At 37.0% G+C, this 27,424-nt stretch overlaps 2 protein-coding genes across 9 annotated transcripts; one reads left to right on the top strand and one right to left on the bottom strand.

Moving 5' to 3' along the window:
• The first annotated feature begins 1,230 nt into the window (after positions 1 to 1,230).
• On the top strand, positions 1,231 to 16,886 carry AGO1 (protein argonaute-2). 2 transcript variants are annotated; one of them, XM_066291772.1, is made up of 15 exons: positions 1,231 to 1,711; positions 4,284 to 4,454; positions 8,826 to 9,091; positions 9,166 to 9,532; positions 9,584 to 9,661; positions 9,713 to 9,935; positions 9,988 to 10,096; positions 10,152 to 10,273; positions 10,499 to 10,679; positions 11,354 to 11,487; positions 11,767 to 11,951; positions 12,005 to 12,356; positions 12,543 to 12,876; positions 12,928 to 13,127; positions 13,351 to 16,886. In XM_066291772.1, exons 2-15 carry the CDS (start codon positions 4,301 to 4,303, stop codon positions 13,457 to 13,459), a joined length of 2,814 nt encoding a protein of 937 aa, XP_066147869.1. In that variant the 5' UTR covers positions 1,231 to 1,711; positions 4,284 to 4,300; the 3' UTR covers positions 13,460 to 16,886. The 2 variants fall into 2 exon arrangements, with proteins under 2 accessions (XP_066147869.1, XP_066147867.1); XM_066291770.1 differs by having other exon boundaries at positions 1,233 to 1,711; positions 10,499 to 10,691.
• A 328-nt stretch (positions 16,887 to 17,214) lies between these two features.
• Positions 17,215 to 27,417, bottom strand: hppy (MAP4K3-like protein hppy). Of its 7 annotated transcripts, XM_066291763.1 has the most exons (21): positions 27,093 to 27,417; positions 26,970 to 27,027; positions 26,733 to 26,888; positions 25,578 to 25,810; positions 25,340 to 25,521; positions 25,208 to 25,289; positions 25,045 to 25,152; positions 24,868 to 24,988; positions 24,662 to 24,809; positions 24,512 to 24,565; positions 23,531 to 23,569; positions 23,314 to 23,352; positions 22,053 to 22,258; positions 21,473 to 21,844; positions 21,143 to 21,411; positions 20,710 to 20,854; positions 20,541 to 20,627; positions 19,336 to 19,560; positions 19,077 to 19,203; positions 18,910 to 19,018; positions 17,215 to 18,772 (listed from the first exon to the last, which is right to left on the bottom strand). In XM_066291763.1, exons 1-20 carry the CDS (start codon positions 27,195 to 27,197, stop codon positions 18,919 to 18,921), a joined length of 2,856 nt encoding a protein of 951 aa, XP_066147860.1. In that variant the 5' UTR covers positions 27,198 to 27,417; the 3' UTR covers positions 17,215 to 18,772; positions 18,910 to 18,918. The 7 variants fall into 7 exon arrangements, with proteins under 7 accessions (XP_066147860.1, XP_066147861.1, XP_066147862.1 ...); XM_066291764.1 differs by lacking the exon at positions 23,314 to 23,352 and having other exon boundaries at positions 27,093 to 27,415; XM_066291765.1 differs by lacking the exon at positions 24,512 to 24,565 and having other exon boundaries at positions 27,093 to 27,414.
• Between the last annotated feature and the right edge of the window lie 7 nt (positions 27,418 to 27,424).

Raw genomic sequence — 27,424 nt, forward strand, 5'->3', positions numbered from 1 at the left:
CGCCCAAATCTGACTATCTTCAACTTACTTCAGCGATTTTTTAAAGATTTTTTATTAGGTGTACACATAACCGACGATTATAACACTGCGACGTACAAAGAACGGCCTTTGTTATATGGTATTTCTACGCCTAATGGTATAATAATAACAAATAATAACAGCACACTAAGGAAAACATTCATATTGTATATGTATTTCTCTGTTAAAAACGTTAATAAAAAATGCCCGTTCCTCTCATGTAGATTATTTTCTGTATAAGTGTTTATTCAAGTTATTATTTTTTGATAAAAGCTTCAAGTAGAAAATTAGTTTTTATTTGGTCATGCCGCATTTTATTACTCATAAAGATGCAAAACGGCTGCAAACAAAATCTATCCCGTTATCACGTTTTGAGTGGTTTTGTTATGATGAAATTCCATAAATGCACATTTGAAACTTGGCCATACATATTTAAAACTTTATCAAAAGATAATCGGACAAAGATATAGTTATGCCGAAAATAATGTGTGTGAGAGAGATGGATATATTTATATAGGGGATATCTTAAATCTAGGGTGCAACAGAGGATGCTTCATGGCACAAACAAAGAAAAAAGTTCCTACAAACAAACATGTATGTCTGAAAACGTTGTATTTCCGAAATATTTGGTATCAAACATTCAAAAAGAGTTAGTTTAAAGAAAATGCTTAGGCCAATTCGATTAAAATTTTCGTCATTTAGCAGCAATCATGTGATGTGTCTTTTGAAAATTTCGTTATTATTCATCCGCACTGTAGGTATCTCTTTGACCCAGATTCAATACTTCCACTATTATTATCTTGGTAACCACAATAAGAGGACAAGGTCGGTTAAGTGAGATAAAACTTGTCACATTGGAGGCCACTTAAAATACACCAAATACAATCAGAGTGTGGCCAATATGTGTGCCTCTTACGTTTAGCGGCAAAAGCTCACGGTACCACTTAAAAGGAACACCCTGTATGATTGCTGCGTCAACAGTTCCGTCTGTATATTAATTTGAAGAATCAGAGATTATTCCTTGTGTATCCAGGTATACACTCGCTGGATGTTCTCTTTTATTTTTGAACTCGTTTGTAAACGCATTTATCGAGCGTTGCCATTGGCGGATAACTCATCTGATACGAGCATGGTACCCATGACGCCGCGCCAGCTCCTAAACAATCATATACACTTTTCCAAGAATATTCCTCCATTAATTTGACAACAGGGTCGGCTCGCGCAGCCGTCACAGGCTGTGCGGAATCGAGACATCAAGCAACCCAGGCAAGCGAAGGTATTCAAAACAAACGACGAACGCCAGGGTCGTCAAGCAGCACGACGGTGGTGATTCGTAGTTGTTGTGATGGTGAATTCGACCGTAGAAAACAATTGTGGTGATGCGATCTGTGCCGTATCTTAAGGTGTTCGTCCTAGAGTGTGTCATTACGTGTAGTGTTTTGTCAGTCAATGTTCTGGACGCGGAATTGAATACCCGGGGCTACGTGCACGGTGCACGGGTATGATTTTGTCATGAAGCCCGACTTAGCCTTGACTCCTGTTATTTTGGAGATATTCGCTCGGAAGCCGGTTGTTGCTTGAAGGTACTTTCGCATTTACGATAGCCGTAGCCGTCCCCGTTTGTCTGACTTTGCCGCTTTTGAGGGGTGTTTAACTGCGTGGGAGGGTTGTAGTGTTTTGCCGCCCGAAACAGGTAGGTTTTCAAAAGGTGGACGTCTTTTGTACGTGTTTTACGTCGATTGGCGACACCCAGGCTTAATCGTATATTGTGTTGGGATTATATTTACGTATCGACTTACGTAGAATTGGTTACGAAAGCTTTGAAAATGGTCTAGGAAACGAAAATAATGTTACGGTCCTAAAATAAGGTCCCTTTGACAACCCTGTGCTGCCGCCCTGTGGTTGCCAAGGCGAAATAGACAAAACATCTTTTGTTTACAGATTCGCACACTAGGAACTTGGAACAGAAGTGATCCAAAGTCAAATAAACAAATTTAATATAAATTCAAGAAAAAAATGTGAAAATTCAAGATGGCGCCCAAAAGAAAAAGCAAACTTGATGATGGGTGTTGAATATTGAAACATCAAATTTAACTGTGACATCGCCACGTTGGGAAAGTTGTAATGATGAAGTGTCAGGCATTTTGAATTACCTTCTTTAAATAAGCAGAGGAAAAGATCAAAATTTGTTAAAATGTCAGGTTTTTCAAATAGTTTCGACAGTCAGTCCAAACTTTCTTCCTCCAACTTCAATTTGCGAAACTTTTCCAGAATAGATCCTGTATTTAAGGTAACCAACATTTTTAGTGATTTTTGACTGGTGTCAATGCCCTTTCACATGCGTCAATTGTTTTCATCATCAACGTCCCATTTCACCAATCAATTTTCTACATCAGATGTCTTCCCAGGGATCGTTTTTGAGTGCGGTTGGCAGTTTTCCAAAATTCCAAGTTGGCCTTCACTGTCAATTTCTGGCAATGACATTTGCATTTCAAAACATGTTCAGAGTTATTTGTGTGTGCTTTTAAAAGGGAATTTCAAACATTCCATATTCAACCACGTGTGATGATCCGAAATTATTAAAATATTTTGATACAAAGTGCATGGTAACAGTAATCAATCATCTGATAAAAATTAACATAATTTTAATTTTATAAGTGTGAAGTACTAGGGCGATGTGAAGGTAGATAAACGAGGGGAATATAAAAATAATGTGACTGGTAAAAATGAAGTCGGAAATAGCCGACGATCGTCCATAAATGCTTCAACCAGCGTAACTACGCATGCGTCTAACCTGCTTCATCGACGTCAGTAAATTAGTCATTTTTGAAATAACACGTGGTGCGCAGTAGAAGTGTCGCTTCTAAAGTGTTTCTTTGACTGTTGCGATTTTTTACCAGACAAAAAAGTGCAGGAAGTTGTGTTGTTTTAATGTATGCTGTATGAATCCGGGAGATTGTCTACGTATATTTTGGGTCACTGTATAACCTATCCAAAGACTTTTATAACCATGCTTAAATACCCTGATTTTCAATTTGCATAAACTTGAGATGCTTGGAAACACAAATTTCTAGTAACATAGGATTTTTTTAGGTAAAAGCAAAAATACTATATAAATTAACACCGAAAATTCCTTATCGATAATTTAATGGTGATTGTATTACAGGTATCGTATTCTAGGAATTATAATCCAAATAATTTTACTTATAAGGGCACTTTCGATAAGTATATTATGATATTTTAAGTAAACAATTAAATGTTCCACTTGCCCAACTAGTCAGTTGAGCCATATTTGGATATACGATAGATTTTCAGGGAATCCCCGTATATCGCCTATAATAATGATGTTCTGGTGCAATAAAATATTCGATTTTTCATTTTAAAACTCCAATGCGTTTTTAAAATAATCGATTCAATGTAGTATTAGCGAAACAGCATTAATAATTCTCGTTGACATTAATACTGTTTTTTTTTTCTTTTTGATAAAATAGCAAGTAGAAATGAAGTGCAAAGGTGGTAACTATTTGCTTAACGAGTGCTATCAGAGATAACAACAAAAATATCACTATATCTGATACACTTTTAGCAGTGCTACCAAATACTCTTAACATAGGTAACAAAGGATTTATTAAGTATAAAAATAGTACAAATTATAGATTTAGTTGATGTGATAAGCTGTTTGCAACGGGAATTTTTCTATAATTACGCAAACTTATTTAGTTATTTAAAACAACAACAATAATAATTGTATTGTATGACGTTTTCATTTTTTGTGAGAGGACGCAATAACTTTAACATTTTAATAAGAATTTTTGGTAAAATCTAGTACTCGTAGAAGTTATCGATGAGAATAAGGTATGTACCTAACGTGCGTGTTATTTACTAACATATGGGACTGTTAGATAAGTTCCACGCTCTACAAAGACAAGCTACATAATATTAATAAGGAGAATGTATCAAAAGGTTCTGTAAGAATGTCTGCGTTACCAAAAATATAAAAATCGCGAAGCTGTTTGTTTGACCTCGTTTCATTTAAAAAAAGAAAAAGGAACTTTCCAAGACACTTCTCGTCCCTCATTTTACGGTTTCACGGATTTCATTTCGCAATACGGTTTACTTGGTTTACATTAATAATAACTGACAATTTTTGTTTACTTATTCCGATATTTGGTATTGATTATTAATCGCTGACGTATTATTAGCTCCAAAGTGTTACAATACCGATCAACAAGAGTGACACTAATCGCGTTTTTCTCTTTGTATAGGAGTGGAATAATCCACTATGTCAGCCGAGACCGAGCTGACGATGCAATCGGGCCTTCAGCCTGTATTATTACCCCCCGATTTGACCACGCTCAGCCTCATTGGACATCGACCCCCAGCGCAAGGACCTCACATTGGGCATCCCCCCTCGCATACTATGCAGCAAACAAACGGTAATGTAGGATATTTATAGTGTTCAGGATATTTTATTTACCAATATTGCGCTATTTAGTATTAATACCGTCCACCATTTTATCAAGGATTGAGATAATTGTTTCTCTTTATCATTCAAATAATTTTTGTAAAAAAATATTGACGTTGACTCACATTTCAAATAGAAATCTAATTTTTTATCAAATTTATCCAATTATCTGCTTTATTTGGTGACTTTATGCTCATTTGTAATCCCTACTTAACCTAATCTATTGTAACCGATGAAAATACCGCAAATGTTAAAAATACTGAATATGTTTTGGACATAGTATTTCTCATATTTTTTCTTAGAATATCTATTTACTCACGTAGTATCTCATGAATTGGTTTGCAGTATTATTATTTTCTTCGTAATGTCCCAAAATTATTGAAATAATTGTCAATTTTGGCAACGTTGTGAGGATATTTCATCGTAGGTCTGAGCTTGGTTCAAGCGGTTTAGGAAGAAAAGTAATATTAGAGCGCAGTTGCCACGTTCATGCACCATCACGATTGCAAAATCAATCGCAGTAATACAAACTTTGCACTATTTCCATAAATATACAGGGTGTCCTCGAATTACATGGCCAAAATAATACCGCAGATTGTTTGAGTGAAAATAAGTCGATTTAACTAAACTTCCCTCAGTCCAAAAGTTGATAATTATGGAGCTACAGGGGTTAAAGTTGAAAAAAAAATCACATTTTCTTTCATATCTTTCGATTTCTTTGAGTTAATTTCACGAAATTTCATATTTGCGGGTGTTTTAGGATACGAAATTCAAATTTATTAACGATTTAGTTGTTTCTTCTAGGGGGCGCCACAAGCGACCATTAGGACACATTTAAATCTCTGTAACTTTTTCGTGCCACGGTGTATATTATTTTGGTATTTAAAAACCTTTTTCCCTACCTTTTATACTTAGAAAAGGTATACTTTATTGACGTCGCTAGAAGCAACGGTTTTGGAGAAAAACGCATAATTCTAATGCGCTGCATATTTGCGTTAGCGCTTTTAAGTAAATAACTCAGTTGGCTATGTTTTTAATTGACATTTTAACACTTGAATTTGTTTCTCAAATGTCAGTTTTTTTATTTAGCCCTAAGTTTTTCTTAGTTAGTTTCACTTCTTGTTCCTGTAAATATCCATAAATATGGCCAATAAATTCACTTATTCTGAAATGGTGGATATGCTGTTAGTTTATGGACTTTGCCGTTGTAATAGTCAAAAAAGTGTACGAGTTTACAAGGAAAAATATCCTTTCCGTAGAATTCCAAATCGGAAAACTTTTGTTAATATTGAAAGGCGTCTAATTTTAAGGTAATTTGCATGCATCATCAGGCTTAGATGCATTTTTCTCCAAAACCGTTGCTTCTAGCGACGTCAATAAAGTATACCTTTTCTAAGTATAAAAGGTAGGGAAAAAGGTTTTTAAATACCAAAATAATATACACCGTGGCACGAAAAAGTTACAGAGATTTAAATGTGTCCTAATGGTCGCTTGTGGCACCCCCTATAAGAAACAACTAAATCGTTAATAAATTTGAATTTTGTATCCTAAAACACCCGCAAATATGAAATTTCGTGAAATTAACTCAAAGAAATCGAAAGATATGAAAGAAAATGTGATTTTTTTTTTCAAATTTAACACCCTGTAGCTCCATAATTATCAACTTTTGGACTGAGGGAAGTTTAGTTAAATCGACTTATTTTCACTCAAACAATCTGCGGTATTATTTTGGCCACGTAATTCGAGAACACCCTGTATATGTGTTTAATATTTGAATCGGTTATCGTTCCATTAAACCATTTCCATTGTATTTGGCGACTGAAATATTTCTTAACTTGCGATCATTAAATAAATAAGCAAAAGTGCTTTTTTCAAGTATTTACTAAAAAAACACTTAAATATTTATTAAAAACCTTACAAATTTTTTTCGTGCAAAATTTTCCGTTTTTTAGATTCTTTGCCATTACAATATTCCTAAATGAGCCTAGAAAAACAAACTATTGACAACGCTGCAAGTTACTTGAAACTTCCTTTTAATTCCGCACCCGAAAAAAGAACTAGAATCCCTATTAAATGCTAGCGATACCAACAAGGACGGAAAATGAATGTGATGTCTGCTGCGTCATGCAACAATTGACGAGCGGGACGCGACGACGTACGAGGCGAATTGAACAGCCGAACAGGCAATAGATTGCAAATGGCCGCCGTGCTTTTGTAACGCTAAAGACCATCATTTTTTGGAAATTTTAGTGAGTGGTGTGCGTGTGCTTGTGTGACTATTTATTTATTTATATAACGAAATGTTCCAAGGACCCGGAGGACGTAAGTTGAAGCTACCACGGCGGGTCACGTCTCTTTAATTCGACTTTGTTTTCCACGCTTCAGCGATGCATTCCCCATCCTCCTGTCATTCTTTGTTTTGAATTTTGCTTGCTTTTTGCAGTTTATAGAGGGTTGACGGGCGCTTTTTTCTGCAAAAATGGTGTAAAATGACGGTTTTTGTCTGGAATAATGAAAATGTGTGGAATTCCAGTTGGGGATAATGACCGAATACTAAAAATTCCGGACATATCAAAACTAACCTATGAATGGCTTTTTTAAGCCATTAATCTATCCAGAAATAAGGTCATAAGTTGTTCCTTGTAATGCTGGCTTCCTCGAATCCAATTGTATATTTTTAGATGTTTGAGTTGTGCGTTTAATATAAATTGTTGCTAATGTGGACTTCAACATTAACAAAATATTCTTAAACTTTCTTAGATTTTCCATTGTTCTATGTAGCCTATGGAATCTTATTTCCACCTATCTCCTTTTTATATTGGTAAGGAAGATGGATAGAAAATATCACTGTCAATTTACCATGACCTATTGAGTTGCTATAAAACAAATGTGTACCTCTGCATAGACCTTCTCTCAGTAAGCTTAAATATTTGCTAATCTGAGAGCAATTTAATCATGTCTTGTTACTCCTTAATTATCTGCAGTCCTGTCTTAGAAAACCAGAGCCAATAAACCATGAACATAGAATTACGTTGATATTGCCTCATAAATACCTAGGTAGAATCATTACCCTTCCTATAAGCAAACTTAATAAGTGAAATATATAAGTAACATAAATAGCCTGATCTAATCTAAGGATATAATATATATAGCTATTAATCTACAATGCAAAACCAACTTAATTAGTCATGAATTGCTGAAATACCTTTCTAATTTGAATTTCAATAAATGATACATAGTTATGTGATATTAATTGTCTTATATTTATACAAAGCAATATCCATTTGAATTTAAAAAATACTTCCAAAATTAGTTTAGCTCCTGTTTCTTTTGTAATTGTGTTAAAACTATTTGGCCCAATCTACAGCAGGTCATTGACCTGTCTAGCAGGAGAGCCAACAAACTGAAAGATATTGATCAATAGATGAGGAGAGGCTGGGCCTTATTTAACCTAATATAAAAGTTAATAATAATTAAACACCCCTTAGAAGAAGATTAAATTTTAATGTTAATTAGATAGGCAGTAGCTATTTACCCTGTTATCTTGAATTTATTTATTCTTTTCTTTCACATGTATTGTGTTCACAAAGAACTCTGATATGACTAGGCATAGATCTATCATGTATTTTTTCCTATTTCCTGCTATTTGTATCATTAAATGTGAAAAAAATATGTATAGCAGAATGCTACTAAAAATAGATAATATCTTTTAAAAACCAGCTTAATTAGCTTTAATGGCTGCAGTAAAATACAAAAGCCAAAAAAAGTTTGTAAATTAAACAACAGTTTCAAATTTGGTTGATGATGCACCACAGAAAAGTTATGATGGGTGTCCGCTCATGAAAAGTATGGTTCACAAAATAAGGATTGACCATATGAAATGTGATACGACACATTTCATCTCATTTGGTATTCCTTTAATCTTCAAAATTGGAACACTAACAAACATTGGAAGTTTTTATTGTATAACATATAGTTACTTATAATATATATTATTATGTTTAATTTTTTGGAATTTAAATACTTTTTATTGTCACCTTCTAGTATTACAATTCCAAATTATTATTTTTAGATGGAAATACTCCTGAAATTCCCCTGGTAATATTATCTATGAATGAAGATAATCTTATCTGTCATTTATTTATTCATCAATGAAGGTTTTAGGGTTGTCCTCGTTTAATTGCCTAACAGTACCTTGGTAATCCTAGCCTGATGATGATAATAATTTATACTTGATTAGTATTTAATGTGACTAATTAATTATCTTAAAACATTAATTAAGGAAAATATTTTTTGTAAGTCTGAATGGCTGTGGACCATATTATTAATTATTATTTTGCAGCAGGCACCTCTGGCACTCCCATGGGCCCCACCACCACTACTTCCACGGCGGTAGCTCTCCCGGGACCCACAAGTGGAACTCCTGGTCCTTTGGCGACGGTTTCACCTCCCGCAGAGCCTCCTGTGTTCCAGTGCCCGCGCCGACCCAACCTGGGTCGTGAGGGGCGTCCCATAGGACTTAAAGCCAACCATTTCCAAATATGCATGCCTCGCGGATTTGTACATCATTATGATGTCAACATCCAACCTGATAAATGTCCTAGGAAGGTAGGTACAAAGCTCGATACATTTCGGTCTACAACTTGATTTCGAAAGCTTTGGAAACAAGTAACTTCTTGCAGGTTAATAGAGAAATTATCGAAACAATGGTAAAGTCCTATGGGAAAATCTTCGGTAATTTGAAACCGGTGTTCGACGGTCGTAATAATCTTTATACTCGCGATCCGTTACCCATCGGGAACTCTCGAGAAGAACTGGAGGTGACCTTACCTGGTGAAGGGAAGGATCGTTTGTTTCGCGTTAGCATTAAATGGGTGGCCCAAGTGTCTTTGTATGGGTTGGAAGAAGCCTTAGAAGGAAGAACTCGGCAAATACCATACGAAGCCATTCTAGCCTTGGATGTCGTCATGAGGCATTTGCCTTCAATGAGTTATACCCCAGTGGGTAGGAGCTTCTTTAGTAGCCCTGAAGGATACTACCATCCCTTGGGTATGTTTCTTCATGTTTCCTATTGATTTTTGTCTAATGAGGTTGATACAGGTGGTGGCAGAGAGGTATGGTTTGGATTCCATCAGTCAGTGAGGCCCAGTCAATGGAAGATGATGCTCAATATTGACGGTCAGTTGTGAATTATTTAACTACTTTGGCATTTTACCATTGTTTTTTTAGTATCTGCAACTGCATTTTACAAAGCGCAACCTGTGATAGAATTTATGTGTGAAGTATTGGATATTAGGGATATTAACGAGCAGCGCAAGCCATTGACCGACAGCCAGAGAGTGAAATTTACGAAGGAAATAAAAGGGCTAAAAATTGAAATTACGCATTGTGGGGCTATGCGTAGGAAATATAGAGTTTGCAATGTTACAAGAAGGCCTGCGCAAATGCAATCGTATGCGATTCGCTTTTAATATTTTTTGTTTGCTTGAATTAATTTTTTATAGATTCCCATTGCAATTAGAAAACGGGCAGACTGTGGAATGTACAGTGGCCAAATATTTCTTGGATAAATATAAAATGAAACTGCGATATCCTCATTTGCCATGCCTTCAGGTAAGTTTTACATGGCTATTTGTCACTGTATCAGGGAGGGTTGCGTGTCTTTTAGGTGGGACAGGAACACAAGCACACCTACTTACCATTGGAAGTCTGTAATATCGTCGCTGGGCAGCGGTGTATCAAAAAATTGACTGATATGCAGACTTCGACTATGATTAAAGCAACCGCCAGGTGAGCATGGTTTTATTATTTGGGAACTGGCCTGATGTATGTTGTATTTGATAATGATAAACCGCCTCTTAAACTGTTTTTTCCCAATCTTTACAAAATCGCCTAATGGGAGTATGTATGTGCTAAATTCGTTGTTGTAATTGTTCTCTGGGACTAGAACTTCAGTTGCAAGAACAACACAGTTAATGGTCTATTAGTTTAATTATGGGATTTTCTTCTTTCCAGGTCTGCTCCCGATCGCGAGCGCGAAATCAATAACCTTGTGCGCCGGGCGGACTTCAACAACGATGAGTACGTCCAAGAATTTGGACTGACGATCTCGACGAGCATGATGGAAGTGAGGGGACGCGTCTTGCCGCCTCCTAAGTTGCAGTATGGAGGGCGGGTCGCATCCCTCAGCGGACAGGTGGGCTGGCACGTTAGTTTCCTCGTTGTATTTATTTATTTTAGATTTAGTAGCTGCGAAACAAAGACGGCTGAAGTTGCAGTGTCGATATAAGCCATTTCTTTCATTCAGCCGTCTTTTATACTTGGCTGAATTCGAGTTTTAAATTAAACCGATTTCAACACTAGTATTTAGACATATTGCTTTGCCTTCGTTGCGCTTTTTTGTTGCCCCTTCTCAAGGTATTTTATATGTCCGTATTTGCAAGTGTAGGTGTATGCACCAATGTAGTTTTGCACCTTTTTAAGTGGGTAGTCGTGTTGCACATTTGTGGTAGTAGTTTGAAGACGATATTTTTCAGTTAATCATCGATAGAAGTACTCGAAGGGCACTTATGTATTTACCAGAAATATGAGTTTGATTCAGTTATTGTAGTTTCTTTTGGGAGTCTCAAATCTAGGTTTTTGTTGAAAAACATAATTTTTTCTGCCTAGTAAAATAGTCTAGTATGAACTATTATCAATATAAACCAAAGGAAAAATATATAGATTGACGACAAAAACGTCAAAGAACATATCCTGGGAAAAAAGTTAAACGAAAATTTGATTCTTTGTTAGTCAAAAAAAAAAAGAATTTTATTAAGAAAAGTTCTGCTCATTTTTTATCAGTTTTACCAGGGTTCCTAATTCTTGCAGAGTAAGCAGCAAGCGTGTCCTAACCAAGGGGTATGGGACATGAGAGGAAAACAATTCTTCACCGGCGTTGAAATAAGAGTGTGGGCCATAGCGTGTTTTGCACCCCAACGTACTGTACGAGAAGATGCCTTAAGGTACGCATATGAAAATCTATGACGTTTAAGTTAAAATTAGACAGCATATTTTAAGATTTGCAGAATTTCACTAAAATGTTTTGAATTTACTGAATACATTTTTTTAAAGACAATTGCAGAAATCCATAGTGGGAGTCTCATAAATGGTGGTAGTGGCGATTAAAATTGAAGCACTCCATCTCTTAAGTTTACATCTAGTTTACTGTCTTTAAAAAAACTCACCCATTTCTTCTTGTTCTATAGTCTACTTTCTAGACTGATCTTCTTTTGCTTTTTCAGAAACTTTACTCAACAATTGCAAAAAATATCAAACGACGCCGGCATGCCCATAATAGGCCAACCGTGCTTCTGTAAGTATGCTACTGGTCCCGATCAAGTGGAGCCGATGTTCAGATACTTGAAGACCACCTTCCAGGCCTTGCAGTTGGTCGTCGTGGTGCTACCTGGTAAAACTCCAGTTTATGGTTAGTCCTTTTATTGGGTAAACTGAGCTTTTAACCGAAATGTGACATTTCAGCCGAAGTAAAACGTGTGGGAGACACGGTTCTCGGTATGGCGACCCAATGTGTTCAGGCGAAAAACGTCAACAAGACGTCGCCACAAACTTTATCTAATTTATGCCTCAAAATTAATGTGAAGTTGGGCGGCATCAACAGTATTTTGGTGCCGTCTATTCGTCCGAAAATATTCAATGAACCGGTGATCTTTTTGGGTGCTGACGTCACTCATCCTCCTGCGGGCGATAACAAAAAGCCATCTATTGCCGCCGTCGTCGGGTCTATGGACGCTCATCCTTCGAGATATGCCGCCACTGTAAGAGTACAACAACACCGACAAGAGATTATACAGGAACTTAGCTCGATGGTTCGGTAAGATTTGAGTGTACACTGACAATTGCACCTCTAGATGCATACGAAATAATACTTTATTACCTTAATATTTATTCAAAATATTATCAGGATATGATTATTTTTGCGCATCTTGGTCCTTTCGTCATTTGCACAATCCCTAAAACTTAATGTATGTGTTGTTATTGACGATTTGTCCGTTTTCAGTGAACTGTTGATAATGTTCTATAAATCGACGGGCGGCTACAAACCTCATCGTATTATTTTGTATCGTGATGGTGTGTCTGAGGGTCAATTCCTGCAATTGTTGCAACACGAATTGACCGCCATTCGCGAGGCCTGCATCAAACTGGAAACTGATTACAAGCCAGGCATCACATTCATTGTGGTGCAGAAGAGACATCACACGCGTCTGTTTTGCGCCGACAAGAAAGAGCAAAGCGGAAAGAGTGGGAACATCCCGGCTGGTACCACGGTAGATGTTGGGATCACACATCCCACGGAGTTTGATTTTTATCTGTGCAGTCATCAGGGTATTCAGGTAACTTTTGTATGGTGCGTTTACGCAGGAGGTTGTATTCGTGTTTTACAGGGTACCTCCAGGCCGTCCCATTACCACGTGTTATGGGATGACTCGCACTTGGACTCTGACGAACTCCAATGTCTTACCTACCAGCTGTGCCATACTTACGTGCGCTGCACCCGGTCAGTTTCCATCCCGGCGCCTGCTTACTACGCGCATCTTGTGGCATTTAGGGCTCGATATCATTTAGTTGAAAAGGAACATGACAGGTAAGAGTCAATTGGGAGGTTAGGGCGTTGCCTCTAGCACTGTATCAATTACTTAGAGTAAATTAAATAGAGCCTAAGTATTTGTGGATGTTGCGTTAGTTATTTCATCGTTTCCGGGCGAACATTTCATTGTCGAGTAATAACATGCCGGGACTTGAATATGTGTTTTCTTGTCTCTTTCTTTAATGGGTCACTCTAAATTGATAAATATTTCTTTTTTCAGTGGCGAAGGATCTCACCAATCTGGATCATCGGAAGATCGAACACCGGGTGCCATGGCTAGAGCGATTACCGTCCATGCTGACACCAAGAAAGTCATGTATTTCGCTTAAGATGCGCCTTCGCTTAAGAAAATCGAGCGCGGCAGGAGGTAGGAGGCAGCCAAAACTTAGATTAACGGAAATTTCGGCGACCAAAATATCGTCGAACTTTTTTCTACCGAGTTCGTTCGTTAGTACAAACTTACATGATCTGTTAACGCGTCTTCAGGTCTTGGATAAGCGGAGTCGAATGTTTTTTTTTTAATATTTACTATTAAGATTGCTACTTTTCAGTTTCGAAATAAAACTAGCACTCAAAGTTTTGATTGGGGGATTTATGTGACGTCGGGGGTTATAAAAAGTTGGATTATGTGCCTGAAATCCACCATGAGTGTTAGTAGAAAGGGCGGTTTAGGGAAAGTCGGCCGCAGTGCTAGGAACGTATTTCTATAGTTTTAGAGATCCTCTCCTAGCGCTCTGGGTTGTTTGGCCTTATTTTGAAGCTCTGCTAGAGCTAATTCAATACTGTAGGTAAGTCGAATGTTATTCAGATGGGGGTTTCTTTTACAAACCTTAGATTAGTAAATTAACTAAGATGTCTGCCGCAGGGTCGGACTATGAAGAAAGTGTTTGGCAAATCCAGGCAAAAATCGTTCTTCTGCAACACGCATTAAAACATATTCAGGAAAATTACAATCTCATGAAACCATAATTATTTTCATATTGTGGCGAAAGCGCTATATTCTGATCGTGTAAAATAATCAACAACTTACAGAACGTCGACGGTGCTAGGTGATAAATTATGACGAAACCAAAGGGAGGCGTAAGACTGCCAAAATATAACAGCGAAAGGGATATTTTTATTAGGACTAAAATATCCTTAAACTTATTTTGAAAATTCATTGTCTATACTAATGTGATAAGTGGATCAGTGGGTATGTGATCCAGAATTTATTTTATTTCGCATGTGGAGTATCTGTTGCTCCAACGAAGCATTTGCTTCAGTTAAGCAAAGTAGACATTTGAAGCATTAGCAAATATTGTATTAATTCTTACGCATATGAGCTATTCAGTGACTTTATATTGTACCAACCAAATACACATAAAAAGGTTTTTTCCTTTAGTCAGTTTCTAATTTCCTCATTGACAAAGCGCTTGTGTTGCAATTCTAGCTTCATATGAAGTTTTTGTTACATTTTTGGTCTTACACTGCCCCGTTAAAAGATATAATACAAGTTTTGGGGTAATTTGTATACAAACACTTCCCTCAACCCCTTAATTTTCAGTTTGTACAGAATCCTTATACTGTTTAGAACAATTTTACAATGCTCTGCGATTATTAATTGTTGTGTTTTGCGGCAGACATCTTGATGGTAGAATTCTTATCTTTACACGTCGCAAGGAATAATATTAAAATTGTCAACTTCACAGCCGTTGAAATACTTCCGTGATTTGAAGATGAGGATTCTCGCAATACAAATACGCCCAAAATAGGGCACATCATATGTGCGTCAGTGTGTAGCTCTCGTAAGTCTTTCTCTATATTCCATTTAACGGTGGTCAAATGCAAGCTTTAATAGAGTGTATACTTATTTTTTTGATGGGTGTGCGGGTTAAATTTCGAATTATTGCTTAATAGTTCAGGTCCGCCGACAATTCCTTCCTTCAAAAAAGAAGAGATCAATTGGCCTCATTAGGGCCCACCAAATTTCTGTTGTGCTCAAAGTACTGCTTTAAAAGATAGACCAATTTCCACTTGTATCCAATCAAATTTTAAGTTGTTAGCGGTAATCTGTTATTATTTATCCATATCCAGCACTACTTTGATGCGTGCAAATTATGAAAAAAAGTATTGAATTGTTATATTTATTGTGTATATTCTTAGACAATAATGATTTCCATGGGTCGAAACAATTAACTACAAATGCATTCCACTTAAGCACAATCTTCTCTAATTTGTCAGAAACTGGGACCTCTAGGACGTGTCAGTGTCGTATCCCCGAAAGGCATATCAGTCTTTAATTTTAAAAGAGCAGTTCCAACTGTGAAGTGTATATCAGCAGCAGGTCCTCCTTTCTGACAAATGTAAAATTCTATTTATTGTAGGAGGAATGAATATTATTAATATTATTTATTTTATAAAACTACGGCGAAAAATATATTTGAGGTGAAGCTAATAGAATTACAAACGAGCAAAAATTAAGCCGGGAATAATCGTTGATTGAATCAAATCGTACTAATTAGGGTAATACTTAGGCTTAGCGCTCCTTGATCTCGGGAATCATTGATAGATGTTGCACGATGCCAAAGATTTCCATGCCAATATCGTGTTGAGGAACAGTATCTAACGCGTACTTAATAGCTATCCATTCCCATGTTAGACAGTACAAAATAACATTTTCGCGGGCCTAACCTTCTTTGATAATAATCGCCGCAAAGTTCTAGTCATTTTTGCCTTTTCAAGCACGAAAATCAATCAATTCTTAGTCTCGAGACTCAAATTTATCAATGATTTCTGACCCTCTTTATTGTTTATTACCAAAAAAAGAGCATTCTATGTTGATGATTTGTTATTACTCCTTTAGGTTGTACGTCTTTATGATCCTTTTCGTGGTCAACGTTAGCTCTTAGTTACTTAATAATAAACACTCTTTATTAGTTCTTCCTCAAACGAATAATGCAAATAATAGTAATTTTAGTCGCCCCGTTGCATATCACTTCTTTTAGTATTCTTAAGATCGTGTTGCCAACTATATCTTTCATTAGTTTAGATGAACTAGTACAAAGTAAAAAAGTACGGGCCGACTCTTTTTAAATAGTTAAGTCCATTTCTTTTTAATGCATTTCTGTGTAAGGAATACGTTCCTCTAAGAGTTCACGTACACAAGTCCTTCTATCATCTAGTTGGATTAGAAATTAGTAGTAGGTGCGCTAACTGTAGTAACGGATGCGAATCCAAATTCATTTTTGTTTTAAGCGGTTTCTGCGCACACGTACGTAAATATCTAACGTTGATCTCCAATCCATTGATTAATTGACGTGGATTTCAAATCTAATTCGTTGTTACCATCAAGTCTTTTATAGAGGTTGTGATATTTATATTATGCGGCGTTTATTTAATTGTTTTAATTATTCAAAACTGAATTGATAAAAATTTTCTGGGAAGTATGTTAGAAAGGAAAGAAACATGCCATTTTAACTCTAAAGTAATTATTAATAATAAGGCGGGTACTTTCGCCAACAGTTTTTTCTCATCTAGCTGGTAAAATATTTTTACGCATACAGGTAACTCTGCCGAACATAAAATCTTGCTAAATTGGCTCTGAAGATCTCTATTCGTCCCCGAGCTTTTTTACTTTGTGGTAAAAGTGTTTAGCGACCTTTCGAATTTAGTTACGTGTGTGACGAAATGCCAAGGAATATTTTTTATTATTTGATTTTTGTTGTTAGGGCTTTATTTACTGTGTATTTTATCAGCTAATAAAAATGATTAACTTTCCTGGAAATTTTTTGTGCAATAAGAGTAACGTTCGTGCTTTTGTCCTTCTCTGTTTCAGAACCGTTCGTCTATTTAAAATGAAATTTTTGGATACTGATATGCTACAAGAGCATTTTGACGGTACTGAAAGGACCGGACGCAGCAACCATATTCCAAAGCTCTACTCAAGTTTGTGCCGTTTCGATGGATTTTTCTAATGGTAGGCCGTCATGCAGTAATTCCCTTATGACGTCATTTTACACCCTAAATATGTCACGTGCCTCATAAGCACAATGCTTATTTGTGAACGGCTAAGCATAGTCTTATTAAAGAGTAAATGGAACACAAGAACAATTAAAATATTTATTTTGGTAAATAAAATAACATGTATACTTAACTGATATTCTTCCTTGTAGAACGGATTATTGTGTTTGCATTAATTTTCTTTTACTAAAGACTAAAACAGGGGAAAGTAAATTAAACAGTTACTTACATGGGTAGAACATTTTTGAAGTCTAACGAGGATTTAAGTTAAATAATATTGTTTTTTTTTGGTATGTTCATCAGACATGTTACTTATATTAAGAGTAGTAATTATAATACAATATGTACAATGAGGAACAAGGGTCGTCCCTGCTAGAATATAACATAGAGTCGATTTAAATTAAAATATAAAACACAGCCTGATGTGCTGTAAATAAGTTACTAATGCATGTTTGGATTAGTATGTGAGCAATGATTTAGTATAAATATTAACAAACTATTTAATTTATTATGATAAAAGAAACTCTCCGATTTCTTTTCACAGGTACCGAGTTTGAACGGTATCTCTGGAAAGATGGAAAAATAGTTGTGTAAAAGTAAAGGCGGTACTCGCGTGTACTCCTTATCTATTAATCTCAGATGTGTTAAAGCATAGAATAACCTAAATTAAGAACTATTTACAACAAAAGATAGAGATACCTTGTTCAAAACGTCAGGTAAGATTGGTGGGAGAATCACCCTGTATGGCAGCCGAACGGAAAGCTTATTAATTTTGCATATATTTTCACACAATATGGAATGTTCTAAGTTTTAATTACAATAAATGGGGATCTGACGCTTTAAACAAAATTTCGGCTGGACATAACTAATGAAAATGTTTCCGAAAGGCCTCTGTCCCGATAACTTTGGCGGCGGAATATGTGTGGGAATGTTGAGAAACGTTAAAACGGTTTTATTCAGAGTATGTGGTAATTAAAGTTATCAAGACTGGATGGTTCTCTTTCTAAAATCTGACACAAGTACAAGCTGTCTGAGATAGTTTCATTTCTTCTATCGACCATTTCATTTCTCCGACATCACACATCCGACAATTTCCCAACACAGATTAAGGCCCTGGTTTTCAATCGCATTATTACATATTGTTTAAGTTCCAGGTAAGGTACTTATTCTCTTAAAATATTAATTATTTGCTCCTGTCGATCACCAAAATATGTTTATTCTCTATACATAAAATCGCTATGTAATAATTTTCCGCAATCTGACTTATCTACAAAATACCAAGTTTATATTTCTATATTATCTCGCCAAAATATGTTAAAATTTTGTTTTAATCGTTAGGAAGGTACTTATGTCTGCGAACACTAGATTCAGGACGAAAGGGCTTACTGTAGAGCATGTCGATTCGCAGAGTTATTGAGTAAGGTCTTTGCCTTTATACGTTTTTTTTTTGTATTGAAATTGGAAGTTAGTACGCCATTTCGTCCAGAACTCAAATATGATAATAATTCGCGAAAATCTAAGAAAACGCCCCTAGAATTCGAGCAACTCTACGTTAGTCTCGCCCTAGAAAACTTCTAATCTAGGAAGTTAATTGAATTATTATTTTGATTAAATTAGTTTCCGACAGGAAGTTCTGTGAGAACCTAAAAAGAAATTAGTACTCCTGTTTGAAATGGTTATTAACGTTAGGTCGGTGATGAGTAAATTTCGAACGCGCTTGTTAAATGAACAAAAGTAAAAAAAGTGATTGTTCATGAACGTCGAAAATGTCATGACTTACCTGAACAATTCAATAGCTAGCTTCATGTCCTGCCAAGATGTACAAGTCGTGACCCTCTTCGTTAGTCAAAGTCCCAGTCCTTAGTAAATTACTTTCTAACATCACTACCCTGGAAAATGGTAAATGCCAGTAAATGCAGATTTTCTTAGCTTTTACGTGGCGCTCACTTGTCAGAACCTAACAACTTATAAGTCCTAGAAGTATCGGTAATCTCTTGCGTAATTTCCCCGTTTTTCAGAGACCTCCCTTGCACTCCGTGCTTGTGAAAAGCCAAGACGCTATCGGCAAGACATACTGGAAGAGAAAATCCGATACAATCAAGTCTTAAGTGCGTAAATGAAGATGCGTCGGAAAATTCTTTAGTGAAAAAGCGTACTAAAGAAAGTTGAGGAGTCAACGAAGTTTGATCTCTATTGGAATACGTACGAATAGTATCGATTTTGAAGTCGAACCGCAGTTCCGAAAGTTGCTTCTTGCTGACTTTAAGGCGGCCCTGGGGCGTGACTAGCTTAACTAAGTTATCGTAACAGACTAGAATGACGTCTTTGTCCAGCTGCGTAACGTTCGCGATGTTGAGATTCTCCCGCCGGGGAATCACCGTCGCCGTGCCGTCCATGTCCTGGAGTTCGTCCGAGTGGAACCAGCTCGCCCCTAAAAAACGGCGTTGTGTTCTTAACCTGAGAAGACGTGAGAAACATAGCGTTGCAAAACGAGAAAGGCGCCGAGTACAATTCTATAACATCGGGTGTATCTTTACAGCGGTGCATCGCTGTAACTTTCATCATTCAAGTCAAAGTTCCAATATCGTTAACGTTGAACGTAAATAGTTATAGAATTCGGGCATAAACTACACGACAATTGAAACGTTACACATGGGATATAAGGGCAACTTTAGGAGTGAGTTTCCCTAAAACGGCTCAGCTGTCACATGACCCGGCGCATTTTATTTTCGAGAATCGGTTGAGCGTTCTCGAAATTTCTTGTCGTAATGGTGAACTTAAATTTTGCTTGTAAAGTTTCAATTATGTAGTTTAATTTAACTCTGTTTCTAGTTAGTGCGGTGTCGGCCTATTAAACTGTCTAGATTTTAGTAGAGGGAATGTTCCTGATGATGGCTTTAATTTTCAAAAATTAGTAGTTAGAAAACTACTATTTTTTTGTACTCAATCCTCCTTGCCTGGACTAACCACGTGATCTAAACTAACCTATCGTCAGAAGGCCCTTTTCATGTTTTTTCTATTGTAAAATTTTGCTTAAAACTCTCTCTCCACACTTCCGGTTTTAGAATAATAAGATGCAAACTTGATTTATAATTAGTCAGTAAAACTTGCCAAACTGCTTAGATTTCATAGGAATAAAAATAGTTTTTTGTTTAAGTTTGTTTAGAGCAAGACATAGAAAAAGTGGCTTCTCTGCAGTTTAGCCCGGAGAATCTTGAATTTAATTACGTACAATCGATCAAACACGAGGTTTCAATGCTAGTGAGACGAACAGGAAGCGAATATTCACATGGCAGTAAAATCCGATTAGTGGAAACGTTAAAGTAAACCTCATACGAAGCCAATTACTCCGGTTACTGACAGGGTGTTAGATACGCGCTTCAAACCAGCAACTCTACACACAATACATACAAAAGGGATTTTTCAAATAGCCGCACCATTTTGGAGCGTCGAGGGAACAATATTTGATCGCGTCGGTTGAATAGCACTCACCTAAAACTTCACCAAAACTCCATATTTCCCTCTAATATATCTCATAACAACCATTCAAAAAAATACTAATAATAATTACGAAACTCACCTGAATTTAAATTGATTAAATCTAGTTTAAACCTATTGGGCTGGTACGCTTGCTTGATGGACACACATACCATCGGATACTCCAATTCCGGGGTGATAATCATTTCGAATACGTTTAGGGGACAGGGCAAAACTGCCTCTACATGCTGAAATTACAGAATAACAGTATTAAAGACAGATGAGACATTTTTGACGAGGGTTTTTACAGGCTTAAATAATCACGTGAATAAGGATATCTCAAAAAGTAAATCCTCGAACGCCTTGGTAAAGTGTGAATGTTATTCTCGGTTAATTTTAACTGTAAATAGCGTGCAATTAACTCATCGAACGGAGATGGCTAACATCCAACGTTCCCACCACCAAAAACCGCCCAACATGTATTCCTGCACTATTCAATTATTTGAATCTATCCATATTTGAGCCTCAGCCCTCACCTTCAGCAGCATGAACTTATTCAAAGGGTCGTACCACTGCATCAAATAGATGCCGGTAGCGGTGGCCCCGCACAGGTACTTATAGCCGTTATACGAATTCCTTGCAACGCAACACTTTAAGGTCCCCCTCGTGTCTGGAACTCGAGTGGTAAGGGCGAACTTCCGGGGCACCAACTTCTCTGGTATCCGGTTCATATGCATACTGAACCTGTGCGACTGCTTGTTCTGCAGCGCTATCAGGTCGTGCCTATACAACTGGGGAGTTTTGCCTAAAAAAAAAAAAAACGCAATTTGAAGACATCCAAACAAACAGTCCTCAACATGACATACTTCCGGAAAGCGTCATAAGCACGTCCTTGATAACGTACATCCAAACCGTTCTGCGGTTGTAGAGCTGATCAATACAAGTCTCGTGCAGTTCGTTGAGGTTCAAGTTGTAAATTCCCTCTTCTGCACCGATCAATATGTGCTGATCCCGAGTGTCAGGATTGATCCACGAGGCCGTGCAGTGTATTCGCAAGGGACACCCATTGAAAACCTTGGAAAAGCAGGCTCCCATGTGCACCTTGGGAGTGGGCGGCAACCCGTTGCTGGGAGGTCGCGGCGGCGTGTGTCTTCTTCGATGTTTCCTGGGCGGAACTGGAGGACACGCCACCAGATCAGGAGCGTTCGAATCATTGTTGAGGTTTTGTTTAGACTCCCCTAGTGTTTGTGCAAAGGACAGAAATAAATACGGAGATGGTGATCACCCTGTATTCGAAAATAATAGATTTTAACCTTGAGAAGTTCTATGAAACCGCCCAATAGACGACTCTTGGCAATTTCCTAACACATGCCAGGAAGCTTTCATTGACAGGATCGATCTGAATACATCCTGAGTGGATACTCACAAGGATTTGTCTGCCCTTACCATTATTAGACGTTCGTTCAGCTCGCGAACTGTCACTCAACGACCTTTGCCTCTGGCCGTTGATGTTCATCGAATTAACTAAACCAAAAATCTCATCTACTGACGAGTGTCTCCTGGGCGATCCGTTCAGGGCCAAATCGTCCACAGGACTCGAGGACGAGTGAACGTCGCATTTCGTCTCTGAGTCTTGAACGGGCAGAGTCGCTCTAGAACAAGTTTGAATCGCCCCCTTAGCGCTTGAACGTAAAGATACTGAATGGTTCTAATGATGATTGAATTATTGGTCTATTTATGATCTAATTAGAATATTTATGCTGCGTAATGTTTAGGTCAGTTAGGAAAACGATAGAAACGAAGATAGTTATGTCTACTTCATTGATAAGATAAGTACAGGCACTCTTTCAGAAGAAAATGCGGGTTCGCACGCTAGGAGAGGAGGGACCAAGTTACCGTATCGGCTATTCGAGCGACGGGATTGGCTCGATATCAGGTGGTACCCTCGTCGTATCTAGGTTATTTTTACAAGCTTGGTTGTTGGTAAACACCCTGGCTCGTTTGTCTTTTACTTGATTAGTCCAAAAGATAGTTTACTTTCACACATACAGCGCGTCCAAGTTAAGGATGGGGATCTCCTGAAAGGCGGTGCAGCCAAAACTAAAGCCACTATTTAATAGCAGTACTTCTATAAGCTTCAACATTACATGACAGTCTTGGCATCACCGTATGACGCCTCGTTTGTCAGTAATGATCGCCAGCCGCTTTTCTCCATCTAATAATTGAATAGCTGGCACTTTGATCGCCCTGTTGACACCACGTAGTCAGACTTTCCTTTATCGTATTCGCACACGCAACGGAACGTGACACCGAGCGAAAATTGTTTTTTTGATAGAACTGAAAATAAACAACGTTGAAGGCACTAAATGCCAATACATGAGACATAAATATTATAATTAGATCATAAAAACAACCAAACTCAAACAAGACTCGCTAAAATTATAAATCAAAATACTCTCGAAAGCATCGCACAAGATCACGTCTATACTCACAGTCTGAACAGGGTCCTGGACTAAAAATAGGCGCAGTTAATAACTCTTAATACTGGCGCCTCATTGAAACTTTATAAGTTGCAATTTAATAGCTATAACGATTAAGAACGATATGAGGCGCATTTAAAACCGGCAGGTAAAAATTACGTTTGAAATGACGCAAATCGTGGCAAAAAACTACAATATCTATTAGTCGGACTAATGAATGGACTTACTGTTGCTCGTAGTCGGCACGTCCGTACTTGAAGGTGCCCCTGGAACGATGTAAAAAAACAATATGCGTCACTCAGTTAATGTAGCACCAAACAAACTGAAACACCACAACCCCCTAAATGGAACCGAAACTCGAAATGAAAAGCGTTAGAGGGAGTGCGAAAACGAAGAGATCGAGTGCGGTTAGGTTAGTAAAAGCGAACTAAAGAAGAAAATTACCTCATCATTAATTCTTCGTCTATGTACTGCAAGAGACTCCTAAATAATATAACATTAATTTAAAATAAGTTGTATAATAGACGTTTTTTTTTTAGAAAATTAAATGAAAAAATCACAAAGTTAGTACTGGTTAAAGTCTGTTAAATAAAAATTCAAAAACCCTCCAGTTTAAGACGTTAGGGAAGAGCGATTGCGGCGTTTACACAAGAGGGATTCCCCGCGTTATTCAGCCGGGCGATTGAACACTTGCAAATTAGAAAAACTCCAACTGAAATTAACGCGCTGAAAGTATTGAAATTTTAAATCTTACCGGGTCGTGTGATCAAAGAGATTAAACAATTTATCGAGTTTTATTCTTTGTAAAAGAGAAACTGCCTACAATTGCAAGTGATCGGCTTGGTGTGTGTAATTTATGTAATTTGCATACGTTTGGTATTCTTTTAAAAATATTTATGACCATTTTAATATTCTTTGTTTGCTGCTGCCCTCCCCCCTGGAGGAGTGCAACAGCCAGTTCCAAAACCTCTAACGGAACAGAAATGTATGATCGAAATCGCATCGCGAAAAATCTATGCTGACACGTTGCATTATTCCAAGCAAAAAGAATCAGCGAAATAACTCGCCTCTTGACTTCAAAACTGCCTGGAACAGTCACATGGTTCTGGACGGTTCATGTGAAAACAATTATGTGGATTTCGGGTTATCCAGGAATCAAGTATTGCGATCATGGATTCTCTGGGCAGACGGGCGGTGGACTGGCTGCATTAATAATGTAAGAGACTTTTATTGAACGGGTATTTTCAAGCGGGTAAGTCCTCTTGTGTAAAGGCGGCTAATGGATGTTGACACTTATCATCGGTCAACTAGTCTTTGAGCTTTGGATTTACACCTCATAAATATAAAAAAAACGCAACCAAAATGTAAAACACACTTTCACGCACACGTACACACATACACACACACACACACAATAGATCTAACCTCAGCGACATTTTCAATATTTGCGAGCCAGTCAAAGCTTTCCTCTTAGGACTACTACACAAAAAAAAAGATTTAACGAGACAATTTGCAATAAAACAGTATGTTTAGAATTACAATAACTACCCTCATTTCATTAAACAAAATACCCACTTTTCGCGATTCAAGGAATCGAAAGCTGCCCCAATTCCCCATTTCTTGTTCTGATGTTCCACGCAATTGTGCACGCTGGTAACATTGTTCATAATGTCAGTCAGATTCCATGGTTGATTTTGCTCTTCACTTACGTCACTAGGTTCTTCTATAAACGACTCGGAATATAGCTCCTAAAATGTACATTTATGTTTGGCTCAACTTACCTAACCTTTGTAAGGTGTTATTAGCTTCATCTATACTGTTTATGTCTACGAACTGGGCGTTTTGGGGCTTTGGTCTGGAGGTCAGTCGGGATGCTATCCGTTGGGGGACGTTTGGCACGGCCTAAAATAACCATTTTGTATTTTTTTTTTGTTCAGTTTTAAAAGAGCGAAACGAACCCCATCTTCATCAGGTTCAATATCAGCGAACATATGCGAGGGATTATTGACTTTTTGCAATAACTCTAAAGCCAGTCTTCTACTCATTTCTCCTTGAAAAAACGCATGCTAAAACAATTTTCTCGTAAGCCTAAATTTTCACACATAATCCACGGAAAACTACCTGCAACAACTTCTCAGCAGTCGGTCTCTTTTTGGGATTCTTAGTTAACGCTACCTTAACGAAATTATGAAATGTTGGACTCCTAGAAAAAGTTCATAAATAATTTACTAATGGAGCATGTTCACACAGTACCATTTTTCCTTGTCTTTCAAAGTGGGGGGTTTGAACCCACTTTTCGACATAAGAAAAAGTGCTCTCATGGGATGCAAATCGAACATTGGAGGTTGCAACTCTGCCAATTCAATTGCTGTAATTCCTATAGCCCAAATATCACACAGTTGGTTATAACCACCTTTACGCTCAACCGCTGCAACCTACAATTATTATTCTTCAGTAACTAAAATACAATTAAATATTAACCAAACCGTACTTCTGGAGCCATCCAGTAAGGAGTGCCAATAAATGATTTTCTTTTATTTATAGTTGCTGTTATTTGAGCCGAAACACCGAAATCGGCTAGTTTGACATCTCCACTCTCAGTGAGAAGTATATTGGCACCCTTAATATCCCTATGCATTTTACCCATTCCGTGTAAGTAAGAGAGACCTAGCAAGGTTTCTCTACACATATAGGAAATTTGGTGTTCTGCTAAAGGCCCAGTAACTGAAATTAGGGAAAATAAATTAGTTTTTGACAGCTAGCTTTTCTATCTGTTCTACTATATAAGACCCATAAAGTTCTTTAAATATTGAAATATGTATTATCAAAGCATTCATATGACTATAATCAGAATAATAATAACATAATAAGAGGGGGAGGTATGAAGGTGTCCTCTTTTCTGAGAAAATAGATTTGAAAAAACCAGTAGTTGTAAGATATTTGATCTATCTGCTTTGTTATTTTGCATCAGTGACTCATAGAGGGACTTAAAGTTCACAATTTTTCCTATAAACAATATTTATTAATAAATATACATGCGTCCAAAGAATTGATGACTTTATCCTGCCCTAACTGCCATATAAATTTGAATTTTTCAACAGCAGTAAAGTTGGACATACAAGTTCAAGTTTAGACAGAAGATTTCTAATAAATAATTTTTTTGCAAGTTTTTGGCAAAAGCTGTTCATTACATTTCTGAAAATGGTTCACCTTTTATCAATGTTTTTATTTTTTTCAAATCCTTACATCTTGCCTTATCAAACACCTATTAAACTTTGAGTAATAAAATACAACTTAACAAATGATATAACATAAGTACTACCACACCAGATGTGATTGTTATACTTAATGACAAATAAACCCTCTCTGCCAGTGATCCTCACAAATAAATCAAGTTTCTAATCTTTGCTTGTAACTCATCATGGCTATTAAAAAGATCTTGATAAAATAATCACTTTTTCATGAGAACAGTACATTTCCAAAATTGTTACTGAAAGGCAAGTTAGCAAACTTTATACATATACATTTATTTGTATTCTCAACTTTGAGCCCTGTTATAAAATAATAAAAATCAAATTATCCATAATAGCCCCTAAGATGAGCAAGCCAATAAATTGCTTTACAATGAAATAGGCACAAGACTTACTATGATAGATATCTTGTAATGAACCTCCACCGCAATACTCCATACAAATCCATAGTTTATCCCTTCGTAAATAGCTTCCATAGTACGCTATAATATTGGCATGCCGACAATCTTTCATCATAAGTATCTCTTGTTGAATAATGCCAAAGTCATCTCCTGAAATGGGGTTCAAGTACCATACATGAGAGGCCAGAACAAAGGATATCCATGCATGGTAGTTCAATGCAACAAACTTACCAGCTTCAAGTTTAATAACTTTAATTGCGGCCAGATCGTTGGTGGATAGTCTTTTCGCCTGCAATGGTTGACGGAATGCGATAAGTTAATTGAAAATTTAAATGTTAATTACTTGGCATCTACCTTGTAAACGTCCCCATAAGTCCCACTCCCGATCCTCTGGATCAGCTCGTAATCATCCTGGGGATTTCTCCTGGAAATGTCCGAGCTCAAAACCCCTTGAGCCATTTTATATAACGAGAAGTGGTTTACATTTTATTAGGGAAAAGACTAAAATAAAATAAAATTGTGTTTACTTGAATTTGACACTGGCTCTGACAGAGAACGCCTGTGTCAGTTTCAGCGGACATGGTTTCCGCTTCTTTTTTTTTTTTTGGTTAAGTAGGGGCAGGCGCGCCAATAAAATAAGCTAAGTGTTAAATGTCTCTAATGAAGCGCTGTGATTGGTGGAAATT

The sequence above is a fragment of the Euwallacea fornicatus genome, chromosome 17, assembly GCF_040115645.1.
Source record: "Euwallacea fornicatus isolate EFF26 chromosome 17, ASM4011564v1, whole genome shotgun sequence".
Classification (NCBI taxonomy): Eukaryota; Metazoa; Arthropoda; class Insecta; order Coleoptera; family Curculionidae; genus Euwallacea; species Euwallacea fornicatus.

Coding starts and splice junctions, on each gene's coding strand:
- hppy (XM_066291763.1), bottom strand. CDS start 27,197: ATGGCTCAAGGGGTTTTGAGCTCGGACATTTCCAGGAGAAATCCCCAG. Junction 25,811..26,732: donor ATTACAAGATATCTATCATA/GTAAGTCTTGTG, acceptor CCCTAATTTCAG/TTACTGGGCCTTTAGCAGAA. Junction 23,570..24,511: donor ATATTGAAAATGTCGCTGAG/GTTAGATCTATT, acceptor TATATTATTTAG/GAGTCTCTTGCAGTACATAG.
- AGO1 (XM_066291770.1), top strand. CDS start 4,301: ATGTCAGCCGAGACCGAGCTGACGATGCAATCGGGCCTTCAGCCTGTA. Junction 9,092..9,165: donor CTGATAAATGTCCTAGGAAG/GTAGGTACAAAG, acceptor AACTTCTTGCAG/GTTAATAGAGAAATTATCGA. Junction 10,692..11,353: donor GCGGACAGGTGGGCTGGCAC/GTTAGTTTCCTC, acceptor TAATTCTTGCAG/AGTAAGCAGCAAGCGTGTCC.